At 38.0% G+C, this 20,569-nt stretch overlaps 1 protein-coding gene across 1 annotated transcript in view; it reads left to right on the plus strand.

The window, feature by feature from the left end:
- Positions 1-20,569, plus strand: part of atp1a2a (ATPase Na+/K+ transporting subunit alpha 2a) — a 95,205-nt gene that overhangs the window by 62,940 nt on the left and 11,696 nt on the right. Inside the window, exons 16-19 of the mRNA XM_038279243.1 lie at positions 1,730-1,880; positions 2,597-2,765; positions 10,783-10,937; positions 13,441-13,564. Coding sequence (XP_038135171.1) covers positions 1,730-1,880; positions 2,597-2,765; positions 10,783-10,937; positions 13,441-13,564 — 599 coding nt within the window. The remainder of the gene's footprint in view (positions 1-1,729; positions 1,881-2,596; positions 2,766-10,782; positions 10,938-13,440; positions 13,565-20,569) is intronic.

The raw sequence follows: 20,569 nt of genomic DNA on the forward strand, positions 1-20,569 counted from the left end.
AATAAATGTCAGGGTTAGGTTATTGTTGAATTATCTATGTTATTTTGCTCCATAATGGAATATACCATACAGACACTCCCACACAGACATTTACAAACCTTTCTAATGTCCTAACTGATCTCTACTGACTTCCTCTTCTCTGACCCCAAAGCAAACCATTCCTGGTATAAAACCTAACCATAATCTAATTCACACTCCTTAGTCCTACACCTAACCCCTAGCCTACAGTGGCGGATGGTGGAGTTTTCTGCAGGGGTGGGGCTATAAATTAAAATATACATATACCAAAACCAATCAAACATATACTAAGATATCACACCAGTATATTTATATGAATGCCAACAACAAAAAACATTAAAGAAAGACTTTCTAAAAAATAAACAGAAATCATGTACAGTTTACTTTTTGTGCATACATTCTGCCCTTCTGAGGCTTTGTGAAGGCAAATCTGTGTTTTTCATGGTCCAATATTGTGTCACAAACCCCAAGAAATAATGTATCAGTTCAATAATGGAGAAACTATTAGTCAGCTTTATATTTTTTTTAATATATAAAAAATATTTATTGTCCGATATCGTGTTTATTTAAGAGCATCTATGCAAATTAACAAACATCTATGAAAAGTACACTATATTATATTATTTTCCATGTGAATCCTAGATTGTTTATTCTTCTTTGCTTTTTCTAAAAAGTGCTTTAAATTAGTCCTACCTGTCTATCCATGCTGGGTCAGATCCTGATGTTTGAAAAAGGAGGCAGGGAAAGCAGAATAAAGCGTCAGCCTCGCTGCATGCAGTTAGCCAAGCCTTGAAGCTAAATCAGGTCCTGGAAAAAGACAGACTGTACCGTCTCCATCTGTCTTAGGGCTGCTGAATAATTTTGAAGTTCGGCTGAACAGGTCGAAACAATTTCACCTCCTGCTTCTCTCATAAGTTTGTTTTAAGGGATTTCACTTGGCCTGTCCATCACCCGCACTACGACTGTGATGACAGTAGCTGCCACCTCAGGGCGCACCAGAGCTCGCCTATAATTCTGTATTGCAGAGGAATGACTGAGCATGTACAACTATTAATGAGAGTCAATGGACAAAAATATTTTGCGCCCTACGGCAGAAATACGTCACCAATCGGACAAAAGCGAAATGACTCTTTACTTGTGCTTCAAGATTAATCTTTCACATCTGGAACATATATATCAATATATTTCGAAATATTTTAACTCTATAATTTAATTTTGATTTGTTTTTTTTTATATCTTAATCAAGGTCATTGGGCTGGTGGGGCAGCGCCCTCTATTGGCGAGCCGCCACTGCTAGCCCAAACAAATTCTATTCTATTTTTTTTTTTATTTTATTCTATTCTATCCTTTCTTCAACTATCAATGTCATATCATTATTAACACTGGTTATGTTTAAAGTTATATAGAATTGAAGAACATTTTTTTGTTTTATTATTGCTTCGGTATGACCAGTTTTGATGCTTTTAAATGGGAGATTTTACTCCTGGCTGTCTCACCATTATAGCTTCCTACCGCTGTTTGGCATGCATTTGTTTTTCTAATGCCTAAATGCTGATCCTACAGAACAACCTTTTACAGCATTGTGTATTTTGCACAGCATTAGTCGACATATTCAATAGAAGAGGCAGGCAAGAAAATGTCAAATCACCCCCTTCCTAGCTTGGTATCACTGACTCCGTGGTGTTTTTGTTCATGTGTATGCCATTCACAGGGATGCAAAGGCTTGCGTGGTGCACGGTTCAGACTTAAAGGACATGAGCACCGAGTACCTGGACGACCTGCTAAGGAACCACACTGAGATTGTTTTCGCTCGCACCTCTCCTCAGCAGAAGCTCATCATCGTGGAGGGCTGCCAGAGACAGGTCAATGGTCAGACATGTGTTTGTGAATGTATAGTTGGCCCTTTTTAGGGAAACATTCAGCTAAATTTCAGGAGGTTGGTTGATATAGCTGAATACAAGCATGTGTATCTCGTGATAACCCCAGGAAGGATGCTTGAATGTGCCTGCTGACGACTAATTGTGGAGCTATGCTTGAATAAAAGTGTGTGTAAGGAAAAGTGTTTGTGTGTCCCTGCCATTTACTGCTGAATGCAGCTTTCTATGTGTGTTCGTTTGAGTGTTCTTGAGCTTTTTGTTCAGGCAGGTGGTTCAATGGATGAATACATGGTTTTGTGCCCGCTTGTTCATTTCTGTGAGAGTTCCTGCAACAAGAGCTAGTGAGTATATAGATAAAAACAAGAGTAGATCTGTAAGGTATATTATTAACAGTAAGTTAAATTTCCTGAAAAAAAGGCTTTTATGCAATGAAAAGACATTTGATCTGAGTATTGCATTCATGTATTGAGGTCATGCAACAATTCACACTAGCTTACTCATTCTGACGGCATCTGACTGAATGATTGCGAATCTATTTAAATTTCTTTACTAATCTCCCCAGAGCAGCTCTGAAAAGACATTATTAAGACAGAGGGGGAAGGGCAGTGCAGAAAGTGATGGTAGAGGGGAAAAACTTAAATCACAGTAGGCTACTTATCTTTCTCCTCTTGACAGTTTTTGTTTTTTTCTTCTGGGCACAGGGGGCAATCGTGGCCGTGACGGGGGATGGAGTGAACGACTCTCCGGCTTTAAAGAAGGCAGACATCGGCGTTGCCATGGGGATTGCCGGTTCTGATGTGTCCAAGCAGGCAGCTGACATGATCCTGCTGGATGACAACTTTGCCTCCATCGTTACAGGAGTGGAGGAGGGTGAGTGCTAGGTGTTGAGACGATGACAGAATAATAGAAGGAAATGGTAAAGAAAAAAATAAGCAGCAGAAATGGAAGGCACAGGAAGGTCAGACAGAAAATAATACTTTAGAATAAAACTTTCCAATTAAAAGCCGTGGGACAGACATTCCAAAGTCTCAAACTTAGGGCCATAAAGACTAGTGTACCTTTGATGTGTCAGATGCATTAAGTGGTAAAGCTATTCCTCACCTTCATCATCTTTTATTTTTATTTTATATATTTGGTTGTGCTTTTTGTTTTAATGAAAGATGAAAATACATTTTTTTTTTTCAAAAATTTTTATAAGTAAAAACCTAAAAAGAGGAACATGAATTTATACTTTGCTCTCTTTACGCTGATTCCCCTTAAGTCGTCTATTGAAGCCAATCACCTTCAAGAGTCACTCAATTAGCTAAAATCATTCATCAATGTTTAAATGAAGTTATTATCCTATGAAGGCCCCAGTGGTGTTTTAAGGAGTATTACTAAGCAGTCAGGGTCATGAAAATAAAAAAACAGCCAGATGTGGGAGAAGGATTTTAGATTCATTTAAACAGGGGTTAGATTATAAAGCAATATCCCATCATTTGGATTATGGGATTTAATGATCCAAGACAGAAACAGTTAGCCTGACGTAGTCCGACTCAATTCTAGTCAGAATATGAGTCTGATACTGCTCCATAGAGCTGTGATTATGGGGCGTGTTTTGAACGAACCAGGAAAAAAAATGCCTCTGCACTCAATTGGATAGACCTACAACCAATAAGAGCAACGGAGTGCGTGACGTATCTTAAGCGAGGCATAGTTGTTGTCCACAAAAATCAAAGCGTGCAGTTTCACGCCTAGAATAAGAAGATGAGACTTGATCGCGTTTCTCTGTTCCTCTTTTAAAATTAATTTGCTGTCGATATCTTCTAGAATAGACCTAATAGCAGAATCTACTCACCCAAACTCTCCAGCGGCAGCCATTATTGTTGTCACCCAAGCGCGCATTGGTCACGTGGTTGATAACGTTACTCTTGATCATCTGTCCATCATCGTATAAAGCCCGCCCTGACAATTTGATTGGATCGCCTGACAGTGGGCTTTAATACTCGCGCTACTATGGAGCAGAGCCAGACCGAACTTCCCCGACCTCAAACCTTGTGGGCGGGACTAAGTTCGGACTGGCACCCAGGCTAAGAAACAGTATAACACAGAAAATAAAGACTGTGGGATGAAGCCCAAAGTATAGTTTTTGCTAAGAAGCTAGCAGCGTATTAGCCTGAGCAAACAATTGCCATGATAACTCATCCTGATAGCATTATACTGGAGGAGTACTTTTCTTCACCAGAGTCATAGGAATGGGAATATGGCTAGAGCAAAAAAAGAAATCCTGCTAGAATTTACGTAAAAATTACAACTGGGCTGGGGATTCACCTTCCAGGTTGAGAAAAACCTAAAGTTTCAGCTTGTGTGCCGACAGAACAGTTTAGATCAAACGACATTCATGTTTGGAATTACCTAGTCTATTAGTCTATTACCTTATCAAATCCATGGCAAGATTTATATTCAGAAAATAACTTTATCAGATCTGACTGAGGTTAAACTACTTTGGAAAGAAGAATGACAAAAGCTCAGCATACAGTACCATAGATACCCCCAAAATACATCCAATGAAATAATCTAAGCTGTATGGCATTAAAGATACAAATAGGAAAAGTTCAAAAGGTATAGACTCGTTTTCAGACCTCTGTATAAAGATGCTGAGTAGCTCAGAACACACTGATGTTTATCCAAGCCTAGGGGTGGATTTAGAAAATTTTGGGGCCCTAGGCAAAGACAGGCATGGGGCCCTCTGAATTGAGAAGACAGCACATTAAACAGACCCATTATAGAGATACAGAAATTTTAATAGAATAGACGCACATTATTATTTTTATATTTTTCCCGCTCTTCTTCTCCTTTTTCTTGTGGTTTTCTTGTGAATTTTTTTCCCCCAAGCACTAAGCTCACTTAGCTGATTGCTACTTTCTGTGTTTCCAAAAAGTCAACGGCAAAAGCAAATAACTCAGTCCTTCTTTTCACTGTAGACAAGCCATGATCTGCTTATCTGTTCTCCATTTTTCATTTGGATTAAATAAAAGCTGCATGAATCATGACAGCAGACAAGATAGATGAGAGCAGGAGGCGGGGTTACCAATCGACTTGCTCTGGAGAGCAGAGTTCAGTAGCAGAAAAAAGATTGGATTGGGCTCTAGGCACTTTTTTGAAATAAAAGCATTAGAAGGTTCTGAAAAGTAGCTAAATATGACTATAAAAGCGCTAAGTTGGCAACACTGCTCTTTGCACCGTTTGTTTTCAAATGGTTCGCTGCTGCTTGTTTGGACCTTTCTGAACATGTGCAGAAAATGGACTGATCCAATGTGGTGGACACTAAAAGGGGGAGGGCTGAGTCACACTTAACAATTAACAAATAAGTAATAGCTGTATTAACCATAACTGTAAAGGGAATTTTATGGGGCCGCCAGGAACTTGGGGCCCTTGGCCACTGTCTAGTTTCACCTAAGGGTAAATCCGCCCCTGTCCATACCATTGTAGTAATATACTGAATATTGTCCTGATACCAGCTCTTAGGAAGTATTACAAGTATCACCCTCTGACTCCAAAAGATGCTGATGTAAAATACTGACAATGCATCTGCTGAACTGCAGCCTACAACAAACAATAATATAGTTTAGATACAGTCAGTGGGAGGAGAAATGAAACCTGATGGTTTTTCTAGGTATGAATCTGAAGCAGCAGACTAAGCCCTGTTGATTTTTATTTATCCGGTTTTCTTTCAGTTGGTAGTTTCACATCTCCAATCTACAACAGCCTCTACAAACAGCAGTCATCTTTTGTAAAGTGGTCCTACTGAGCAAATAGAACAGAGATCCAAAGGGCCCTCAGAAACAGACACTTTTGTGCAGCTGTATTTCTAAATGCCAAATGGAGCATGAATAGACAGTGCAAGAACGAAATGCTCAATTTCAATTCAAATTTGACCTGACTGCTTTCTAGGTAATTTCATATCAATTAAGCTTATTTGTTTTATAAATGGACTTAAATGTGTGTTGTTGTTTTTTTAATACATTAAATCAAAAAGAACGTAACTGAAAGGAAGCTTAACTTCCAGCACAGAAGAGACAGATGCAACAAAAGTTTTCTTTCAGCTAAAATATAGGAATGATTTATGGCTGATGAAAACCAAACAATAAATCATTTATGGCACCTCATCAAACTTTTCTGAAAGCTTGATTTCATGAATCATTGTCTTTAATTCTCTTCTGTGAGAAGCAATATTCCTCATTAATCTTGTCAACAAATACAATTATATATTTTTGATAACTAGGTTTGTTTTTTGAGGTACAACCTTCTGTCTGATATGAACAGTTGAACAAGGTTTTTACATATATGGTATAAAAAGTCACAAAACAAGATTTTTCTTGCTGTGACTTGCATTAGTTCCCATTTTAATCATAATTCCAAAAGCTTCTTGTAATACTTTATTGTAACTTAAGCCAATTCCTCCTGACAAACTGAGTCAGGTCTGTTATTGGACACCCCAAAACAGTTTTTGGTCTGTTATTGGACACCCCAAAACAGTTTTTCCTGTACTCATCGGATCTCTGTCATTTTGGAAGACCATTTTGTGCCTAAATGTCATTCTTTCCTAACTGAGCTATCTATTTAGTGAAGTGCACCAGTCTCTCCTGCAGCAGAACACCCACACAAACTGATAGTGACGTTCCTTTAATGTTAGGTGTTGTTTTCACGCTTTTAAGTTTCCCTGTTTTTTCACAAATGTAGCTGTGATCATGATGAGCCAACACAATTTAAATACATCAAACTACATGTTTTTGTCCCTGAGTGCATTTTTAAAATGTAACTTGGCTTCCCTGCATAAATTCTCCGTTATCCAGGTCATGGCAACCACAAAACAGGTGATTTGAGGTTGATTTGAAAGCAGCCAGACTTTTGCTCTGTTTGTTCTGCAGACATTTCAACACCTATTTTCACGCTGGTGGGAGCCAGCAAAGGTCCAATTGCCTTCCAATTAAGCCTGTTTTCTGGTTGTAACTGGGCTTTTTATATTGCTTTTTGAGTAATGGCTTCTTCCTCTACGAGTGGCTTTTCAGTCATTCAGTGGATTAATTGATTAATTGATAAGAAATGTTTTGTAAATGGAAAAATAAAATGAATGAATGAATCCAGTTTCCAAAGGGGAAGAGTGAAGATAATCACATTGGCACTTTAATTATAGATGTCTTACTACAATATGAACAAAAGTTGATAAATCCCATGTCCTATTTGGCCTGTTTTAATGAAATAGGCATGAGCTAAGCTTTTATATTTTATATCTCCTTCAAAGCAGAAGATGTCATAAAGCAAAAACACACAAAGAAACAGTGATAATATACCGGTTTTTGGAAACATACACTAAATGGAACCAGCTTACCTCTGGAAAGCTGTAAAAAAAAAAAAACGGTACAAAAAATTTCTATCAGGCCCTAAGAGGAGGGAAATCTTAAGGAGAGAGCAGAATGACCTGGCTGAGGGTTCATACACTTTACAGTGGATATTGAAACGGACAGGCAGCAGACATACAAAGTAACAACATACAATATCCTAGCCAGAGATCTGAGTGTCTTTTAAGCTGCTTATCAGACTTTTGACTAGAAAAAAATCTGACTGCTTTTTAGAACAGAATATGAAACTTTAAATTTCAACAAACCGCTTTCTGTGTAGATAAAGTTCAGAGATTATTGTAAACATCCTCCACTAAAGTATCTCCTGGGCATCAACCCTGACTATTATGGGGTGTTAAACATTTTCATTGTGCTCTTTATTTCATAAAAGTTGGCAGATTTTAACCATGGCAACTTCAAATTTTTTGGAAAATGGAGTGAAGGATAAATAACACCTATAGAGGTCCACAATTACCTTTCTAATTTCAAACATGATTTGTGCAGTCTTTTCAATTACGTTAGAAAGGAAATCAGGGTGTTTGAGGTGTTCCTTCAAAATATAGATGAGAATTTTCCTGCTTTTAACTTTGAATGATTTAAAAGAACTCATCAGAATGACCATGCTTGTGTTTTCTGTTTAAGGGAACAATGTTTTTGTTGTTATTTCTTTTAAAAGGATCTTAACATAGTCCCAGTACAATAAAGGTTTTGTTTAATTTCCCATGGTCTAAATATACAGGTTTTTTTATAAACAAGTGCTGCTGTTTTATTAGTCTTCTTACGTTTCTTTATGTTGCCTTTTTTGTAAAAACGAAACATCAAACAAGACATAAATAATGAGAAAAACAACTATATGGTACAGAATTAAAAGGAGCACTGCGTAATTTGAACAGTATTCAGTAAATTTAATGTGACATTTCATCGCACTTTGAGATCTCACTTGAGAGTAACACTGACAGCGGTGAGATGGGACTTGAGACCTGCCTCGGGTGACAGCTGTTTAATTGAACTTGGGCCGCCTGATATATTCTGGAAAAAAAAAATTTAATGAGGTTATGCTGATAAAGCAGTTAAAGGGAATTATTAAGCAACAAGAAATTTTTTTTTATCTTCCTTGTTTTCTTCCTTGTGAAAAAGACGGGTTTTGGGATGTAGAAAAACGAGTATATGATACATTATTTTAAAACCTGCAAAGGAAAAATTTGAAATTACAGAAAATAACAAAACAGGTGAAGCAACCAGGCTGTAATTTGTGTTTATCCACAGTTTGAACTATTTTACTGTGATGACATTATTTACCAACTATGGCTGCAGCTGCAGCTGTAAAAACTAATCTCAGGAAGTTGGGCTTTTGTTGATTTGGATATATGCTGAAACATACAGAGCCAGAAGGCTGAAAATGAAATTCCTCATAGGCTCTATTGCAGACACCTGAAGGTTTGGGGTCAAAACTATTTCCAGCAATTTAGAATATATGCAATTGTAAACCAAAGTGTACAAACAATTTAAAGTAAAGAAAACACTCATTATTTTGTTTTTGGTTTTGTTAGATACATTCTCCAACAAAACTTTCAGCTAGACAGTTTTTTGTTTAAAGAAAATAATTCAGATTTATATCCTAAGACCTTTGTCCATATATCCTGATTGTTGTCTAATGCTACGTTCAGACAGCAAGCAGCAGAGGCAGCAGAAGCAGCTTGATTACGTCCAAAGTCAATGGTTGATGCACATCAAGGCGCAGCAAAAGGTCCTGCAGTGTGTCTAGAGCAGCAGGAGCAGCGCTTCATGAGCTTCTGAGCATCTGACGCGCTTGGTGCACTCCAGAAAGAGAAGGTGTGGAGTTGGAAAAATTTTACTCTTGCTGCTCAACGTGCCACATCAACCAATCAGAGGAGCTGATCTGGAGCTGGCAGGCAGACAGACACAGCACTGCTGATGCAGATCGATGATCACTCCTCTGAGGCAGTTTATTAATGCCTAAATTAACTTAAAAATGTCAAAACCTGCAAAATATGTATGCTTTTATTATTCTGGTGCCTTCAGCTTGGATTACGTACATTAAAAAACGCCTTCCAGCCGCCGTGAACAGTAGCAGAAAACTGTGAAGAGGCGACTGGGCCAGAGGCTGCTGTTGAATGGGATTCCCAGTGACAGAGCACCGCCAGTGTACGGGATCTGAGCGGCTCCGACAGCAAAATAGTATTTGAAGGCAGGATCGTAATCTTGATGAACTGACTGCATAGACAAAGTTTTCAGGTGGACTTTCTCACTTAAAAACATATCAAAAATACTTTTTACCCGCTGTTCATAGAAATGCTGCATCTACTTTAGTTTGCATGTCCCCTTCTTGCAAGCCTCTTGGCAGACTCGCCTTTACACTTACGCTCACTTTATAAACAGCTTCTTGTAATGTAGTGTCAATGTTGTCTCAGATCTTTTTTAATTAATGATGGCTGCTTTTACAGGGCCGGATAGTCTGATTTTAACCCATTTTCTGACAGATAGATTTCTGCCATTCATTTTTCTGTCCTTTGTAAGCTGATTTAAGTTTTAATCCTTAGCCAAATCTAGCACATGTAAGGAAAAAAAAAAACAGGTAAAAGTGTTTTCATTTACATCAGATTCATTATATTTTCTGGACAGGGAACTCAACTAGACTAAATGCTGAAATTGATTGAAAAGGCCCCTCAGAAAAATGTGTGTTTAAAGGTGTGCAGATCTGGTTATGTAACCAGAATGTTATACTTTTTGGTTTAGTTTTCTTTTAAACATAGCTGGGGTTATTCATTTATTTATTTATTTCTGCTCTATGATTTACAGTATGCAAGTTAGTACATAGAGCTCAATCAGACCTGAACCTTCAGAGGCACATAAAACACAGTAACCAAGTCAAAATCTATTACCTATAGAAAGGTTCCAGGACTTAAAAACTCATGTCTCAGCAGGCTCCAGAAAAACTCATTTCCATCCATATATTTTTGTTCATGCTTATCCCAAGCGGGGTGGCAAGGGGTGCTTGTGCCTATCTCCAGCTGTCTACGGTCGAGAGGTGTCTACACCCTGGACAGGTTGCTAGTCCATCGCAGGGCAACACAGAGACAAACAACGATTCACACACTCACATTAAAAACCCAACACCTAAAAACAGGACTGTTTGGTTAATTGGCTTGTCTATAAACTATATTTATTTAGGTAGAATGATTACTCTAATGGTGTCTTCACAAATCTGCCTTAGATTTGTGAAAATAGATCAGATGACTGCAACTGATCCAGAGTGCTGCAGCCCGCATACTGAAAAAACTATCACCCCATTTCTTAGTCTGACTTACAATTTCTTACAACGGGTTCCCATTTCTCAGAGATCAGACTTTAAAATTTGTTAGTGTAGAAATAATTGAATGGCTTTGCTAAAAAAAAATAAAAATAAAAATAAAAAAGCAAAAAATCAAAAAAGCAGTTCTTAGTCCAATAATGTGGATCAATTTTCTTCTTCTGTTTATGCACAGGTCGTCTCATCTTTGATAACTTAAAGAAGTCCATCGCTTACACCTTGACCAGCAACATCCCAGAGATCTCCCCCTTCCTCGTGTTCATTATCGCTAGCGTTCCTCTTCCTCTGGGAACCGTCACCATTCTCTGCATCGACCTGGGAACTGACATGGTGAGTACTGCAAGAAGAAAGGATTCCTACTGTATACTGGAACTCATTTGTTTTCTATTTAAAATCTGCAAGGTTATGCTTTTCTATGTTTATATCTTTCTTTTCATTGTGACTTTATTGCAATTTTATAGCTCTAATATAAAATTACAACTAACAGTTTTATATTCATCTCTTTTTACTAAATTATCCTATAATTGTTGTTAATTTTAGGAGAGCCTCATTAAAAGAGTGCTAATTGTAAGAATGTTGCATAGCTGCAGGGAAGGTAAAGGTGACATTAGGGGAAATTGCGTTACTTGGTGTCAGATATGATGGCCTCGAGGTAAAAAAAGAGCAACTGTTTGGTTTAATTTGCTCTTTCTATCAGTGAGGGAAATTTGCTTTTTGGCTTTGCGCCGACGTCCATTTGTTGGAGCAGAACAAAGGCCGAGTGACACTCACATGCAGATTTACATTTCACAGGCCTGCCATTCCCAGATGCCAGTCTCTGCTTTTGTATTTCCAGTTGCAACAAAGAGAGTTGCTGGCATGCTGCTTGCCTGAGGGGCGTAATCCATCATTACAGAAAGAAAGGAATCGCAGAATAAAATATTCAGACAAACTTATGTGCTCATTATATTAATTCTTACATTTTGTCAGCTATCAAAACAAACGTAGGCAGCAGAAAATGGTACATCCTACTAACCTGAAGATAAAAGTCAGAACGTAGATATTTTTGAATTTATGCATTTTGGACAAAAAAAGCATTTAAAGTCTGACAAATTATAGTGCCTTAGAAAAGTTACTGATAGTTATTGTTTTTACATTTTCAGATATTACGAATACAAAATTTATGTTTCCATCCATCCATCCATCCATCCATCCATCCATCCATCCATCCATCCATCCATCCATCCATCCATCCATCCATCCATCCATCCATCCATCCATCCATCCATCCATCCATTCCCATAAATCCAGCCAGACAGCCAAATAATTCCGTCTTACTGGTCTAGTCTAATATATGATCTAAATGTATTGATCTAAACTATTCCATTGTTTTATTAATTCTTTATAGCCTATCTTTGGTTTAAATGTTCCTAAAAAAGTATCCCTGCCATGTCTGCCCATTTACTTGGTCTGAAGGAAGCTGTTTCTTAATTAAATATCTCTAATAAATCTCTGATGCCTTTGTAGAATAGTTACATTAAATACAGAACTTAACTTTATTCATACCGAAGGAAAAATAAACGAGATCTAATTACACACAGGAGGTCTCTATTTCCTGATCAGATGTGACCTGAAAGTAATAATTTGCACTAGATTTCATTTAGAGATGATGGAGAAAAGTGGGGCTAATCAATGGACACACATTAAGATTTTCACTTTAAAAGATATTTTAAAACATTGATCCTTTTGTCTTTCCATTTCAGACTATAAGCTGCTTTATCAATCACATCAAGTCCTAATAAAATATATAGAAAATATTTTTACAATGTAACAAAATGCTAAAAAGTTCAGAGGACATGACGCATAGAGGTAATAGTGGTCCAAAGTTACCTTGGAGCTGTTGAACATCTTCGGTTCAGAGCTAAGGACAGAGCTCTTCTCGGCCAGATATTTCTTTAAGGGTAGGATAAGTGAAATTGAAGACCCAGCTTTTTTTCTCCTGATTGGCATGCTAGAAAAACTCAGCCATTTACATCGTTGGTGGAAATCTGGACATAAACAAAAAGAACGTCTTCATGCAGAAGCATCGAAATAAAGCTTTATGCTTAAGTGCTCTGCTGAAATGACTGATTTCCCATGTCTGTCTGTAATAGTGTTAACAGCTTGTTTATGGCTTAGTGCAACTCCTGGCTACAGGCTCGAGTACTCTGTAGAGATTTTGCAGAGCAGCAAGCACATGGAGTCTGCTCTGATTATTTTTAGCAAGAATGGGATAGAATAGCTGAAACAGGATGTTTATTATTATCTTTAATGTGTTTAGGAATTTCATAACAGGGATTTTAAGGCTGAATTCTATTTCACATGCCTTTACAGAAGCATATATGCATACAAAATTCCTGCTAGCTATATTGTTTCATCTTCACCCACTGCTGTAGGTCAAAGGAGAGCAACAGCAAAACAAACTGGATTTGCAGACAACACAGTACGTGTGCTCTGTTTCAAGCAGAGCAAAGTCCCCCTCCTTAAATCCCACCTAAGGCCTGGAGATTTCCTTCCCTAAGCCTAACATATTGCTCTGTTGCTCACCTAGTAAACCTAGCCAATATGAGATCTTTATTACAGGGACCTTTTTACCCCTTTGTTTTATGAATGTCCTGAAATTCATCTCTTCCACAACTCTCCCTGCAATTGTCAACGCTTTCCCTTACCTCTCCTTTAGCCGTGCACAGTGATTGCATGATTATATCCCTGAAATGTCTGGTCCACCTTGCCTTTTAAGCAACGCTGCAAAAACAAGTTATTCCACATCTGTTGTACTGGAGGAAAATCAGCTCTCTATCTCCTGTTCCTTTAGGTTCCTGCTATCTCCTTGGCTTATGAGACGGCTGAGAGCGACATCATGAAGCGGCAACCAAGAAATCCGAAAACAGACAAGCTGGTCAACGAGCGCCTCATCAGCATGGCATACGGACAGATAGGTCTGCTATCCTGAAACCATAACCCCTTTTAACATCAGATCTTAAATCTAAATCACTTTGACAAGGACTTTATAGAGATAGTAAACATTTCACCAACAAAAAAAAACTTTTAATACTGACATGTATCATAAATTATGGCACCTGTAAATGTTTAGGTAGGTGCAGTTACAGAAAAAGATCCAGATGGAAGCAGATGTTTCCTTGATTTTCTTGTAATTCTTGTGACATTTAAAGCTAACTGAGTGAGGTGAGTGCAGTTAATAGCACAACTTGAGCTTGATAACATTTTACTGGCTGGAGCCTTACTTAAACACGTCCTTCTTATCTCTGGTTTTATTTGGTTTGGGAATAGTAAAAGATCAAAGGCTGGCCCAATTTCATAAGCCGTTAAATAGGGCAAAAATACGACAGGGCTTCATTTAAACTCAAACACATTCAGAACAGTCGACGACCATCAATTTTGAGCATTAATTCACATAGAATGAAAGTAGAACTGATCGCAAGATGCAGCAGATTGTAATTATAAAGGATTTCTAGCAAGTACAGAAGCAGAATTAGAAGAAAAAAAAAGGAACAGTTTCACACATCTATTAAAGCAGGCTCAGGTCAGGCAGGTGTGATAAAATGTGCCAGTGCCAATTTAGTTATGGTTTAAGGCTCCTGTGGGCTCTTTATGGTTGTTTCCTGGTGGTAACACTATGTTATGGACATGTGCACTAGTTTAGTAGCGGAGCTGGTCTTATGAATCCATTTTTTTTATGGATCCATGCATTGATTGTTGTGACAAGTTATGGGCTAAGCATCAATGGAATAGACTGATATCCATTCCAGCATTTAGCATCCTTTGATTATCATTATTGGCAGGTTGAAAATCTGCATGGTGTGTTTTATCCTGCACTGGTGTGAATGGGATTTATTAATGAGGCAGGGTTTGCTTGGATCTAGAGTCATTTTGGTGTGCCATGCAATATATTAGTTGTTGGTAGAGCTGGACAATTATTTGCGTTATTATTTGCAAAATGAACACAGTTTTAAATCCTAGAGGCATTTAAATTGGTCACATTGCAATTAGGAGTAAGACACTGACTTTCTCTCTCCAGGTTGCCTTAATACATTGAAGGTGGGTTTGCCACAGCACAAAAGTGAAGAGCGAGCTGCAGCCAGAATGCAGAACCATGCATGTGAATGGAAGGGATGAAATAAAATTGTGTTATTTATACCCAAGGGGGGATTGAATCTCTAACAGATAGATACATAAATAGATACAGAGGGAGATAGTAGAAGAATATAATAGAAATAACCTCTTTTTCACACTAAGGTGACTCTGGGAAAGCTAGCTTTCAAGATAATGAAAACATTGAAACCCTGGAGTAAAACATCTACTTTTTTGGTTTGTGCAATAAACTAAAAAGTGGAAAACAACAAAAAAATATTGAATTTTTTGGCAAATTGCATAGCCTCAGCTGTTGGATGTTTGCAGATCCTTATTTTGGCTACGGAAGGCAGGTTTTTAGTGTTGTGTTTTCAAGGTATACTGTGATTTCATTGGCATTGTCTAGGATTGACCCATTGGGTCTTTTTCTCTGTTCAAAAGATGGATACATAAAGACCTGATACACATGCTGTGCATCAGGTCAGAGTTTTCCCCAATTTGTAGCATCTTAGGAGATTTCTCTTGCAGGCTTGGTGGAAGTATCCTTCCTTCCCTCCTGCTGTCAGACCGTTTCCTAATTTGCCGTGTCTGCTGGCCTTAGTCCTGTACGTCGCTTTTGCCGCTGTTTTGATTTACAGGTTTGGGATAATAAAGGGTTACAGATATCTGACGCTATGAGTGACCCAAATTTATGATTTCACTAGTCTAATTAATCAGACCTTTTGTACCTCAGTTACAAGCATCTAGCATACTGAGATGAGTTATGTGTATGGATAATGCCAGATTAATTAATCTTATTGTTGGGACCCTGCCGCAATATTTAAGTAGCAGTACAATTAATCAGCAGGTGTGCAATTTATATGCACATACTGTACACATTATAACTGTGACACAGTTGATGTGCTTACATGCCATGGGCAGTATGTGGCTTGTAAGAACTGTGGCACAGATGAGGCAGAAATTTCTGTTTACCCAAGCTGTCAAAATCAAAGGCCACAAAAAGATTTAGAAAAAAATTATAACCAACTACATCTTGTTTTCACCCACAACCTTTATGTGCAGCAGTGAGTTTTTATTTGCCCACACACTGAACACAGATTAATAACCATCATCTCAACCCAGATGACAGAAATTCAGTCAGTTTGGCTTATATGGGGCTCGGAAATAAGATGTCAAGACGCCATGCTGTAAATCCAACCCTTTTTTTGACAGACCAAATTTACCAGCATTAAATTATGACAGCCTGTCTCCTAATATTGCAGTCGTCAGCTGTTTGGAGCTTTTACTCCCTAAAAAAGGCAACATCTTAGAGGGCCAATGACAGAGCTGTTCACGTTTTTTACGGCCTATAAACATAAACTGCTTAGAGATCTTGGTCTCTTTATTCGGCAATGTTTGGCTTGTTTCTTTTCCTAAATGCTCCTTAATAACATCGCCTCAGTTGTTATACTGCGCTGTCATACGACAGATGGGAAATGATTTTCATGATTGTCTGGAGTGATTAATGGCTCAATATGGATCTGACGGTGACAAAGCAGCTTTTGTGAGTAAGGACTTTTCAAACTTTATGCAGTCTTTTTCATTGTGTATTGTACCTTTCCTATAATGATGTATGCATTTTTTTAATTTTTATATATTTAAAGACCTAACTGGCCCACTCAATTGCTCTAAGGTATTAATGTATATTACTTAAGTAGAAGTATAGATCCTACTGTATTGTAGAAGTTAGAGTATTAATTTAAGCTTATTACTCAAGTAATGTGTAAAAGTATTTTTTTTTTTGAAAACTACTTAAAGTATAAAAGTAAAACTAATGAAGGAAAAAATATTAAGGACAGATGCCTTATTCTAATTAATGCAATTGTCAGCGTGGGGGATGGAGGTTGCCTGAGGACCCGAATGAAGAGATGAGTGAGGCAGAGATGAGTTCTTGTAGGTTTAAGGAGGAAACTGAGGCAAACGTCCAAAAAAACATAAAAATACTGAGAACGTAAAAAGAAAAAATATTGAGAAAAAAAACAGCAAACATCAGGGAAAACTCACGTGGGAAACCAGAGACGAGGGAGCAACCAAACAACAAGGATCCGGCACTGAAGAACTGCACAGGGAGAGTATATATGGGAGACAGAACAAAGTCTTTGGTAATCAGCTGACATGGAGCAGGTCTGGATAGAAGTGACTAGAAGGGAGCTTGGGGGAAAGCAGACAGGCTCAAGGGGCAACAGAAAGTAACTAAAAACTGGCTTAAATGTAACACAAAATGGAAAATAAACCGAAAATCAACAAAACAGACTTACTTAGAGTGAAAACTGAAAATTCTAAGTCGCAAAAGGGGAGAACAAAACAGCACTACCCAATTAAAGGAATATTTTTCTACAATTCTGGATGAAAAATTCCTTGACTTACAATTAACTAATTGTAAAAGTGTCAAAATTTACTTTACGTCCGTCTGTCTGTCTGTCTGACTGTCTGTATGTCTGTCTGTCTGTCTGTGTATCTATCTATCTATACAACACAAAAAGCTGTGGAAAATGACATGTTCAAGCACAAGATGGTCATTTAAACACATATACCAAGTGACGGGTAAAAAAAAAGGTGATAAGTCTATGTTTGTATTGTGTTTCTGTTCCTTCCATACTAAGCATGGAGAACAGAAAACAGAGAGGGGAAGATGACCCCAGGCTCACACCGACTCCGGTCTTACCGTTGCGGTGCGGTGGGTGCGGCGCCGCAGTGATTCCAAGTCATTAAAAAGACGTAAACCTCTCTCACCGGCTGCTGAGCTGTCCGGCTGCGGTTACCGAGACACTCCGGCGCTACAGAAAATTCCGCAAGAAAGCTATCCTTGCGGCGTGCCGGAGCCCTCCGCAACAAGCTCTCGCAAAAATCCTTTATTTGGGCCGTGTTATCGCGTGAAGTTACGTGAACTCAAGTGAACTTCTGTTAAATCTCCGGACCTGTTGCCGGAGCCGCAGAGCCGCACCGCACCGTAGTCAAAAGGGCGGTGTGAGAGGGGGTGTGCGGGAGTTGCGGTCTCCGTCGGCTCGGTATCCGCACCGGAGCCAGTGTGAGCAAGGGGTAAAGTCAGGGGATTTGAGAATAAAGTTTGTAGTAAAAGAGAAACAACATAGAGGATTCAATTTTTTTTCTCCAGAGGTCAGTTGTTCACAGTGCACATCATAATTAAGACATTTACAACCCCATAGCAATAGAGCTAACCTCCCTGGCGTGGATGGAAATGAAAAAAATATGAAATGTTGCAACACAGGAAAGTCCAAATGATGGATATCTATCCCCAAACAACTTCTAAGAAAATATGAGCTGTCCTTCAATCCTACCGCGAACTATCCACTGACGTTTAAATCAGAGAAAATCCTATAACTGCTTATTCAGAGCAATAAAAGAGCTAGCCTGCAGTTTGACAGTTTGCCAAAACCTAAATCTTTTCCTGGGAAAATGTCAAGTGGAGAGGTGAGACATAGACTGGTAGAGAATTTTAAGTAAAGCATGTTATTTTACCATTTACCGAAAACAGAATTAAGCCTATAAAAAACAGAAAACTGTACATAAAGTGAAATATGGTGGAGGTTCATTCAAAGATGGCTCTGTCACTGGTTGTTTGGATTGTAAAGCATTGTAAAATCTAAAGATTACCATAAGACTTGCAAAAGACGAAATGTGGGGCCCAGACTGAAGTAGTATATTTACTACTTTGACCTTAATTGTTTACCAGTCATGTTAATAGTGAGATGATGAGAATAGCATTATTTATTCATTAGAGTAGAGTTGCTTGTAACTGACAGATAAAGTCTCTTTTTCCAGACAGAAACTTTATTTTTTGACTCCAGCAACATTTCCAGCTTAGAACGGCTATGATGAACATGCCAGGCTCTTTCCGTGAGTGCAATCAATGCATGATGAACGCCCGCCCACATTATGGCTCCTCGTCCAATCGGTGCCATGTATGCCCTCATCTCAAGTAAATAGATCATTAATCTGTTAATAAAAAAACTAACACAGATACTGACTTAACAGACTGCTAGGATGTAATGTCGTCACACTAGACACTGACTAGTTCACTAACTAGTTTAGATAGAATTTAATTATTGTTTTGGAGACTTGGTGACGATGTGAAGCTGATATTTTCTTCATCAGAAATTTGAAGAGTTTACTTCTCTTATATTTTCCTTACTGTATGTGGGGGTAAAATAATTCAGGTTTAAAATCAACTTCTTTTTTTTATAGTTGTGGGTTTGAAGTTTCTGATTGTTTCTCTGAATACAGATATCAGTTGCATTACGTGCATCACTGATTTGTTGTAGTAATTTCCTTACTCGTGGCCTTTAACACACATTTAACCTATTTACCGTAAGTGTCATGTATTGTTTCCTGTCTCTCTCCTCTTGGAAAGTCACTTATTCACATAGTCACATGTGTCACCTTATATTCATATGAGAAGGAAACAGCAGATCATGAATTACTGATTAAATGTACTATTTCAATATGTGAAATGCTGAACTTACAAATTGACCACGTTTAGGGGGGGCAAAGAATTCAGTCTTAGCATGGGATTTTTAATCTTATCCAAATCAAGGCACGTAAATTAAGCGGTTCTATCAAGAAATCATTTTCCAGGGATATAATTTGAGTATTTCTGCCCCATGTCTTTTGACTCCTTTGTCCAATAGTCAAAGCAAAGAAGTGTGAGAAAAAAAAAACTATGAGACATTAATTGAAACTGAAATTTAGTTCTGCAGCATGATTAATGGATAACTCATACCTCCATCCAACGTTGTTCAAATGTTTGAATCGTTTCACTAAGCTGCATTTACTGCATTTATATATATATATCAATGAATAAAGATCATGAGTAATTGTTACAGAATTGTTACAGAAAACTTGGCAATGTCTCAGTCTGTGAGCTTATATTGTCAGGTTGTAATAGATATTATATGCTGTAACTAGCAAAGAGTCTGCCTCCAGATTATCTTTAACGTTAAGATTTTTTAAGGGCAAAAAAAGGCTCCAATACCATAATTTCATTTTCTGCATGATAAGTAATCAATTCTTTTCACTTGTGAGGTGGAATAGAACATGGAATTGAAAATGTTACTTGAATAGATTCATGTGAAAACATCGTTTTCTCTACTTATCTGAATCAACTTTAAGTGTTGCATCAGTGGCATTCTGACCTTTACCTAAAAACTGTATTATATTCCTTTTCTTCTAAGCTCTCTTTTAGTTTTATAAACCAAAATGTGCCAACAGTCTTGAATAGGTTGACTATTCAGCGACTAGTTAACGGTTTTCCACAAGCCACACAGGAGAGCCAGCAAAGACTTAAGGAGGTGCAGATGATACATACATTGAACTCTTTTTACTTGCATTAAATGCTTTATGAGATAGAAGAATAGCTGCATGATGCCCTGAATGCACCATTGTATTGAACCGTAATGATTCCATCCTGCTTTGTGGACAGCTTTTTTCCCAGCTAGTTGTGTGAAGCTGGTTGAGCTTAATTGTTAGGTGAATAGGGCTAAATTAAGGGAAGGCGGTCAGAGGCTTCGAAATCCTAAGGATGTTTAAGATACATACTCTATCCATATAGCCAGATGAACAGTAGTGTGATTTAGATCAATGCATATTTATGTTCATTATTATTATGACCAAATCAAATATAGTTCTAGCAGTACACACTCTATCCCTTCTTTGTAACTGGGATTGAGCTATTTTGCAAAAACAAACAGGGAGGAAATGTTATTCTATAAATGTAGCAAGCTGTTAGAGGCAAACCTCAAAAGGCCTGGAGCTGCAATCACTGTTTGAAGGGATTCTGTAGCCCCCACACTCCA

The sequence above is a fragment of the Cyprinodon tularosa genome, unplaced genomic scaffold (genome assembly GCF_016077235.1).
Source record: "Cyprinodon tularosa strain WSP-4 unplaced genomic scaffold, ASM1607723v1 ctg102, whole genome shotgun sequence".
NCBI classification, from domain to species: domain Eukaryota; kingdom Metazoa; phylum Chordata; class Actinopteri; order Cyprinodontiformes; family Cyprinodontidae; genus Cyprinodon; species Cyprinodon tularosa.